Source organism: Epinephelus fuscoguttatus, linkage group LG18, assembly GCF_011397635.1.
Source record: "Epinephelus fuscoguttatus linkage group LG18, E.fuscoguttatus.final_Chr_v1".
In the NCBI taxonomy this organism is placed as follows: domain Eukaryota; kingdom Metazoa; phylum Chordata; class Actinopteri; order Perciformes; family Serranidae; genus Epinephelus; species Epinephelus fuscoguttatus.
In genome coordinates, this window is record NC_064769.1 from 18518205 (window position 1) to 18528269 (window position 10065).

General features: G+C 42.0%; 1 protein-coding gene across 2 annotated transcripts in view; it reads right to left on the reverse strand.

Annotated features, from left to right (window-relative positions):
• Nucleotides 1-9853, reverse strand: part of LOC125905608 (E3 ubiquitin-protein ligase UHRF2-like) — a 38435-nt gene extending 28582 nt beyond the window's left edge. For both annotated transcript variants that reach the window (XM_049603693.1, XM_049603694.1), the window contains exons 1-2: nucleotides 9535-9853; nucleotides 600-995 (exon numbers count right to left, since the gene is read on the reverse strand). In XM_049603693.1, coding sequence (XP_049459650.1) covers nucleotides 600-995; nucleotides 9535-9687 — 549 coding nt within the window. In that variant the 5' untranslated portion in view covers nucleotides 9688-9853. The remainder of the gene's footprint in view (nucleotides 1-599; nucleotides 996-9534) is intronic.
• Nucleotides 9854-10065: the final 212 nt, after the last annotated feature.

A 10065-nucleotide genomic window follows, 5' to 3' on the forward strand; every position in this document is an offset into this window, starting at 1 on the left:
CTCCATTGCCTATTTCTCAACTCAAATATTTCCAGAAACATTTTACTACACACATTTTGGTTCGACTGTTTTTTAACATGGCGGCCGGGTCATAAACTCTCATTTTACAACTGAACAGTACACTAAAATGTGTTTCTGAAAACACCTCAGGCAAGAAATACGGTAACAGAGACTTGATTCGTATTTGATAAGCACTGCCTAGTTTGACAGTTTAACCGCAGTTCACAAGCAGTGACTGGCATGATTGTAAGCTGTGATAGAAACTCCTCGGCTCTGACTGGTTGTTCTTGTTCATGAGCAGTTATGCCATAAGAGCACTATGAGGGGGAAGAGGAACTTACCTAGTATGCATAATCATGCACACTTTTATGTGAGCTGAATTATGCTACAAAAAAGTATGTTTTTAGCATCTAATAGAGATATGACATGGACTTGGTATTTACAAGATGGTTCAGTTTAACAGCAGCAGTGGAGCAAGGATCTCTGGCAGGGACTTGGCTTGTAGGGCTTTCAGTGCTCTGTAATTTAGGTAAGAGTCATGCCAGTTTCATGCAAAACCTTGCTTATACTCCCCCAAATATTTCAATTCTCATCCTCACCTTGTACACACCAATCCCTGGGTCAACTAGTGTGTTTCTGCTGGATGTGGGGGGCTGGCTGTCCCACACCGGACTGGAGGAGTTGAACCCATTTTTGGTACTGGCTAGGTTACTGGTAGCGCTGGTGTCCGGCTTGGTTTCATTAACAGTGCTGGTGGTGACACTGCTGCTGTCATTGTTCGTAATGATGGAGGTTTCCATAGCAGCAGGGGAGGCGGGAGCTGGGGAGTTGTGGCTTTCCGACCTTGAGTCAGGAGGGGGAGCCGAACTGCAGGACACGCCAGAGGGCTCCTTGGCGGCTGGACTGTCTGGAGGGTCGGTCTGTGAGCGAATCAGCAGCTGGACGATGTCATTGAGTCCCACGTTGTAGTCAAACAGTGTCTGGCCATCTTCCATCTAAAAAAATAAAAATGAAAAAGGCACTGACATGTCTGGATAGACACAGTTTAACATATTTACACTTGTGTTAAGTGCTGCAACACCCGATTATTTTCATTCATCACAAGTTTTCCAAGAAAAATGAAACTTTTGATATAAAAAAAAGGAAACTAGGACATTTAAAAAGCTCTAACTGGAAAATGTGTCGTTTTTTCAATCACAACAATTAAGCATCAAATTTTCTGTCACCTAGTTGTTGCAGCAATAATTGTATCAGAGTTTACCAGGCATCAACTCTCCCAAAGACGGTGTATGGGCACAACTGTGCACACATCCCTAAAAGACAGTCTTTATTCAATTTTGTCCCAAATTTCTTTGCTAACAGACATCCATGTGATATGAAATGAACACCACTGCGCCACGGAGTGCCCTCAGACAAATACACTCGGCTGCTTGTCAAGGACAAACAAAGAACACATAGGACAGAAGACAACATTGAGCACAGTGAAAGAAAACGATTATGTATCGTTACTGCACTCAACAGCATTTGGAGGACATGAGAATACACACACACACACACACACACACACACACACACACACACACACACACAGCACTTCAATAAATCCTGTGCCTTTAAATACAACAGTGGTGTTTAAGGATGTTGCTTAGGAGTCCACAGCAACAACATCTGTGCTCTGCTCTCAAATGAGCCCATGTTAGCCAGTGATTAAATGCATGTAACTATACAACAACGCTAAACTAATTTAGCTTTTTTTTTTTTTTTAAAGGGGAAAATAATTGGAACGATTAGCAATTAAGGCTGGCACTGATTAGCTACATTTGTATTGGTTTACATATGCAGCCCAACAGAGATGGATGCTGAGCCGCAGCTCCACTCGCATGTATCCCACTACCGCTTTCTACAAGAAGTAAAATAAGAAATAAATAAAAGGAAACGAATGCATGAATTAAAGTGATAGGAGATGTAGCTGGGGGAAAGAAATGACTGGGTTGCTATGACAACCAAAAGAGAGCACCTCCACCCCCCACCCCCATGAACCTGAATCATGTATACAATCTCTGTCGACACCAACCCACCATCACCACCACCACCACCATCATCATCAGCGCGACCCTTTTCAGGCAGTGCGGTGTATGGGCATCAGAAAATGGTTTTCTACAAAAAACAACAAAAGAAAAAAAAAAACAAGCTCTTGGAGAAGCGATGTGGGCCCATTAGAAACTCATATTTACTCTTCCACCACAACTGATCTACTGTTAAGCGTACAGTACAGCTACTGCCTTAGGAATGGAGCTTATGGCAGGCACGCCAACTCATTACAGACATCAGCTATTCATTTCAGCTCTCAACCCCACAAGCCCATTGTACTGGAGAGACGAGCATGGCCGCCACTCTCACTCACGCTCCCCTCCTCTTCTTCGTTATTTGACAGCGAGAAGGAGAGCGGTTGGAGGCGTAAAAGGAGAGCAGTAGAGGGAGCAAGCGCAATTTCCCCATCCCTCCCTGTTTTTAATAGTCTCATGAAATTTAGATCAGAGGAGCAGTGGTGCAAACACAGCCATACAGTGGTTGCCATACTCACCTGTCTGTCTGTTTTTCTGTGGTGGTATATCTCAGCATTTCTTTGTCTGTCTCCCTGCCTAAACCCGGTCTTCGATTTGGTCTCAGTAATTCTCTATCTTCCTCTGTGTTGTGCAACTTGATACTGCATTAGGAAAAGAAAGGCAAACAAACACACTGATAGAAAACATCCTACACAGACAATACGATTGCTGGTAGGACCTGCAGCAGGCAGCCTCACTGTTGAGAAGTACTGGGTAGATGGACGGAGAATTACGCAGACAGATCTGAGTATCAGAACAACATACAGTAGAATTTCATGCACCGCACCAGACCTAATAAATGATATCGAAGCTGCACCCGCTTTCCACAGCGCCGTCATTGTGTGATCAGCCTCTCACTGCGAGGTGCTACAGCCCTGACATCAGTAATAATAACCAGCTGAATAATCCTTCAAACAAAGAAACCACCATCTAAACAGGCAATGTCAGGAAAAAAACGCTTCATCTATTCACGGAGGTCAGGATCTTTTTGACAGAAATATTGGCTCGTTGACTCTGTCGAGCGTGTAGGACGAATAACATCATCAAGGACGTGACATTTTCTCCTTCGTCATAAATAATGCAGAATAATCAAAAAAAGCACATTGCTTCTGGTATCTTCATTATGTGACTCAGTGAAATGTGTGTTCCAGAGGGAGACATCAGCCCCGAGCACACATCATAACAAAGCTTTAGACAAACCGCAGAGAATTCAGATTTCTCAAAGGGCAAAAAACAAATCAGTCTCAAAAATCCTTGGCATGGCAACAGTGTGCGTGTGCTTGCGGGAGTCTATCCTTGCATGTGTAGGTATCACATTGTTGATTAAATACTATTAATACCTCTCTACAAGGCTAATGTCTCTGCATTAACAGGTAGTGTTTTAGATAATAATTTATTACATTAAGAGAAACAAACCTGAAAGAACATCAAACAAAGACAAGAGAAAGATCTGCTGCTGAGATGCTGTAAAAACATACTGAACGTGTAGACCGAGATAAGATTTTACCTCATTCTGCCTATTTTATATCAGCTAACATGAGTTATGGAGCATAGCTGTTACTATTATGATAAATCTTCAGCCAATAATACCTATTCTAGAACAGACACTGTGGTCAGGGAGAGGTTTGGCTGTATTATTGCATTAAGTTTTATTATTGTGCCAACCAGGATCTGACTGTGAGGCTTTAGAAACTTAATGCAGAAATCATTCTGAAATTAGAGTAACAAAGCAACACCTACTAAGTAATGTCTGCATAGATAGACAAGAAAATCCTGGTGGCCGATTTAATATGAGTGCCTAGCGCTGGAGAGACATTTAAAAGGTGTGAAATCCACGCCGGACCCATGCTGTTGTTGGCGAGGATATATTATAGAACAGCAGAAATTAGCCCCTTTTGCTCAGGCAGGACATGAAACCCCTGACTCCTACATGATTTCTTCATCACCCTTGTCTCCGCCCACAGGCCGCCTTGGCTACGAGCTGAGCAAAATAGGTCAGATTTCTTAAAAACAATGACATGGGGTGTGTCTGTGTGCCTGCCATCTAACAAGCTTCCATCTTTGGTCTCTTATCCCTCATTCTGCCCACAGTCATTTGATCTTTTACCAAACATTTCCACTGTTAATTAGCACAAATTACCTGGAAAAGTGATGAAGATTTTTTTTTTTTTTTTGCTTCTGTTTGCAGCTCTTGTCATTACTTAATGTTAGTTTTCAGTAGGTTTTAACCACGGTGCAAAAAGAGAATTTTCAGCTGTACAAGAAATGGTGAATAGTGAAACAGTCAGTTTTCAGCTAGTTGGGCAAAAATCCTGTAATAGCATCAAGCAATGTTTTTCAAAATACATCCAAGATCCCTTGGGATCCACCACTCTAATACGGTGCTATAGGAGTCTATCAGTTGACAGTATTTCCACCCTTTTTTATGTATGTATGAATTGTAAGACACTTTGTCAAGAAGGGAGAAAGTAGGACAAAATAGTGAGTGTAAATGCCATTTACAGTAAGCATGGGTTTGTAAGCTTGATGTGAATGTGACCATGATTGATTTTGAGTTAGAAACCCAGTTTTTTCAACCATATAAATCTGACCTAATTTTATGAACATTATTGAGTTTGTTTGCATAGAAACAATCATTTTTTTCATGCTTTTTTGTTTGTTTCACATCTGATCATACATACTGATGTAAACAACCTTTATCATCAAAAAGCATTCATAACATACTGTGGATTTAACTGTGTAAAGTTAGTCTGGCTGTTGATATTGCCAAGTCTAGTAGGCTGTAATTCTGTGTTGTGAATTTGGTTATGAGATGACCCTTTCGTTTACATTTAGATCACAGATTGTGATATTAATTTTTATATGTTTATACCTGCAAACATGGGCCGTTATTGCTGCAAGGAACCCAAACCCAAGAAATGTGAAACAATAAGGGCAGTCCTTTGGTAACCTGAGCTAAAAAAGCCCTACGATAAAGGGGAAACCCTACTATTCATAATGCAGGGATAAGAGCTTTCAGTTAACAGATAGGACATTTGACCTGCATGCAAGCTAAAACTACTATGAGATGGAGCGGCAAAACTATGAAAACATGTGGGAGTGTTAGAAAGCCTGCAGTTGTAGTAGGTTTCGTGCCTCTCTTTGTCTTTGCTCTTTGTCCAAGCCTATCTGTCGAAGAAGGGTGTGACTGTGTACATGCATGGCTGCAGCCAACTCCGCTTCCCCTCAAATTCTCTGTGAAATTCTACAGCTTGGCAGTGCCCAAAGAAAAACCCATCAATCGAGGAGCCACAACATCACTGCATGTATAATCAAATTGTAACGATATCTAGGTCACAGTAACTGTCTGTGTGAAAGGAGGCTAGCCAATAAAGCTTTCCTGCAGCCCAACAATAGGCAACAGTTAACAGTGGAGGACAGCCCAACCATTTCAACATGAAACATGTTGCTGCCTCGGGAGAAAGAAAAACACAAGTGAACAACAGCCTCATATTTGAAGCACACAGACGCACTACAATCTGAGCTTTACTTAATAAACAAACCTGTTTTTAAATTAGTAAATGAGAAGTCTAATGAAAAGTGAGTGTGGGCGTTGAGCAGAAAGGCTGCATGGACAGTGGAAGGTGTGTGTGTGAGTCTGCTCGTGAATGTAAGTGACAGTGAGACGTTGCTCAAACTGAAACAGGCACAACGAGGAGTGCAAATTGCAAAACCCATAAAAACAAAACAAAACACAGAGGCAAAGTTGTGCGGCTGCTGGCTCGAGACCCTTCCGAGTCAAGGGCAAGCATGACTTTGAACTGGAGAGGCAGCGTGCGCAGTGAGCTGGAGGGAAAAACAAGACGCCATTTTGAAAAGGAATTAGACTGAGTTATTCTGCTACAAGTCTAAATCCGAACAGAGCGCAGGCCGTGCATGTAAGGGCACTAGCTAGTATGCTGCATGTCACTAGCTCATTCCATGCATTACTTAACATATGGAAATCCCCCAATCAACCCTCCCCACTTATTTTCCAGTGAAATGAAGGAAGCACAGGATTTTCTGAACGGGCCTAGGCTGCAACCAGAGCACCAACAGTCCATGACAACTCCAGCATAACAGAATTAATCATTAATAAAGCAAATGTAAATTAACTAGATTGTAGCTACCACTGTCGATGATGCCATGCTTTGTGCTTTGTCACTACGGTGTTTTTAGGTTGCACAAGGGTTTTGTTGATTTTAGGAGAACTGCTCAGAACAACTGCCCATGTTTTTCACCAGTTTACAAGTAAAACTATGGCAAACATGCATCAAAGAGCACTGGTGCAAAAAACACAACACAATATCTCCTTTCATAATGACTGGTTGCCATTATTTGGTTTGCCGAGTGCTTTGACAAACATGCTGTTGCCAACAGAGATAAGCACAGTAGCATTTAAGTTTTAAAAAATTCCCAAACAGTTAATGACATATTTTTTCTCTCTCCATCCTGCAGTATACACAGCACACAATCAGAGAAGAAAATCAACCCATTGTAGCCTGTATGACTCAGAATGTTCTTGTTTGTGACTTCATTATCATTTAATTACACAACAGGAAGTGGGTTAGACAACTTGAACGCGCAGAAAACCATTCAGGAAAGGAATTTCTCAGCCCGTAATACTGCATGACATATGAATGAAGGAAAGTGTGACTAAATGTAAACAATGTGAGATCAACACATCATGTGGGCCCGTTCGCTTCCTGGGGGCTTATCCGCCTGGCTGAGTCACACACTGTGTTAATATCAGCGTTGTAATGTTATGCTTGAATACTAAATAAATAATGACACCAGTGTCCTGTCAGCAGTGAGCATCTTTCGCTTATTACTGACAGAACAACAGCTGGTACAGTGAAAGCTTTCAGCAATATTTCACACATTAAGACACAGTGGGCTAGTCTCCCTGTCTTTTATATTTTGAATGGTATGCATTTGCATATTTGAACAAACAAAACATAAATAGTGAATGACACAAACTTCCTTTCAGACGGATCTCTTGTCATATTACAGCAGCACATATAAGGGTGCAGAAAACAAATTTTCCCAACATTGTTTGCGTATACTACCTTATCAGTTGGAGTGACAATGTGAGTGTTTGTGTGTGTATGTGAGGCAGATCATAAAATATGTCTGTGTGTGTCAACCACAGGCTTCGAGGCTGCACGCGGCCGTCCGCCATGACACACACCAACACATGTGTCCGTGTTAAGGCAGCAGATTACAGTTTTCATGCCAAAATCTTCACTGGCTGCTGGCATGTAATAACATTAACCTTGCTTCAATAACTATGTGACGGAGAGAAAAGGTACACTAACATCTGTTCACAGTAATGTATGAATCATTACTTTTCTAACACATGATTTAACAGTGTGTGGAACTGCCATCACACCAGGACAGCGGCTAAAAATTATATACTGGTTGTAGCCTAAAAACCAAAGACATATTATTTTAGCCTTGAATAATTACTGTGGTTTTTACACTAGTTTCACCCCAAAGAAAGTGACACTGTAGTAGTGGCCCAAACATATGTTTTCCCAGAGCACACTTTTTGTTTCTTATTGGTATTACAAACTGTCCAAGACATACTGTATGATGTACAATGACATTAAAGGGACAGTTCAACCCAGAATAAAAATCACACATTTTACCTCTTACCTGTAGTGCTATTTATCAGTCTAGATTGTTTTGGTGTGAGTTGCCGCGTAGTGGAGATATCAGCCGTAGGGACGTCTGCCTTCTCTTAAATATAATGGAACTCGGTGACACTTGGCTTGTGGTCCTCCAAGCAGCAAAAAAAAAAAAAAAAAAAACCCACACAACCTCAAAAGCAATGTCTCTCTACAGAAGTCACAACCTGGTTACTCAAGATAATCCACAGACCTTGTTGACAGCTATTTCATGTAGGAACTATTTTCTCTTTACCAAACTACACTTGCCAGCTGTGTCACAGAAGGAAGCGTACATCTAGTCATGGACGAGACACAGCATGAGATGTAAACATTAATGCCATCCTCCTTAGCTGAGCTGCAACATTAGCTAGGTCAGAGATGCCAGGTGAGCTAGCAGTAGATGCACACTTCTGCACAGTGAAATGGCCGATGGGTGTAGTTTGGTAAAAAAAAAAAAAAAAAGTTCAAAATGCTTGCAAGGTGTGTGGATTATCTTACGTATCTGGGGTGTGATTTCTGGAAAGAGACATTGCTAATGAGACATTGCTGATAAGTTTTTAAATGTACTTTTTTGGCACTTTGAACACCACAAGCCGAGTGCCATCTACTTCCATTATATTTGAGAGAGGGAAGACAACTCAACGGCCAATATCTCCAACACTCTGCAACTCAAACCAAAACAATATAGACCGATAAATAGCACTACAGATAAGAAAGACATGTTGTTGTTCTTTGAATTGAGAGTGAACTACCCCTTTAATGCTGAAAATGTAATTAACTTCCAGATACCAACAATAATTAATTGACTGAAAAGCTGAGATGGGCAATGGGGACAAAAATGTGCAGTATAATTATCACAGCATTAAAATTACATCAACCCTTACACATAAAAAAACATGGTACTGAATTTAGGCTTATTATTTTGGAAACTGAGCATGCTTAGGAAGCATGACAATCATCCATCTGAATCTATACAGCATGTGCACTCCTTATTTGTCAGGACATGAGAAGACTGAAAATAGCACGGTCCGTCCTGACTGTACACTGTGCATACCGTAGTGACGCCAGGGTGTAAACAAAACTACAGAGCTTTTAGATGTCAGGGCACGTGGAGCCACGAGTCCCCTCCTTCCTCAAATTATCATTATCATCATCATAACACAGCACATGCTCAAGTCTGGTGGCTATCGAGTAGGGCTCAGTGCAGTTTAGAGCAACCGGTGCCACATGTTACGAATGCAAAATAGAAATGCACATTTAGATAGATATATATAGGGACACTGGGTGTGCAAATCGAGCTGTTTAATTCGGTTTAACAAGATTTAGTCGTTGACTTGCGGGCTAGTTGTTTGTGCTGCACTACTTTGGTGTCCATGTGGAAACAGAGGGCGATGTTCTCTTTTCTCTCTCGCGGCAATGTAAACAAACATGTCCACGGCGGTGAGACATTTGTTGCATGCAGGCAGGTCTCCTCAGCGCAAACCCAAACAATGCAACATGCTTCTGTAACCATACATCCATGTTATATGGCTGCTTTTTTTCTCGGGGGCTGGCACATCGCGTACCCCGGGCTCTTGCGCAAGAACTATTGGCGAATTCCTATCAAAACAGGAAGCTCGCATGGGTCCGAAACGGCTACAACACCAGAGGACCACTCACACTCTCCACCAGCACCAAACCCTGCCAAAACACCCAAAACCGACTGTTGCGTGACGGGGTGACACAAAATACACGTTTACCTGCTTTCCTCGGTAGAACAGGCGCTGCTGTTGAGGGCTTACACTGAAGATGTCCTGTATTTTCAACCGTAAAGACTCAATTTTGGTCAATCTAGAAAGATCCTCAACGGTTCGCGTCTCCTTCCCGTCTATAGTGCGAACCTGGATCCACATTGTTGCACCGCCCTGTTACGCCTCGAATAAATAGCAGGTAAAACTGTGTTTGGATACGAAGTGTGTTTTCCAGGGGTCAAAGGAGACAGAAATGAAAAATGTTCAGGGCTCCATTGCGTTTTCCTCTGCAGAGGTAACGTCGGACTGGCTCGCGCAGGAGGTGTCTCACATGAGGTCGCGGCGCCAAGCAAATCTCGCGAGCGTTCAAGCGAGCACAGTTTGCAGTTAAAGGCACAGTTTGAATACTGAGCCTTGTCTCAGGGCCTTTACAGCACAGTAGTAGGTAGCTATTGTTGTGGTGCTACTTTACAATCTAAAAACTATTTGAAATGTGGACTCTTCACACCATAACACTCTCTTCAACTTTGTGTCAGTCTG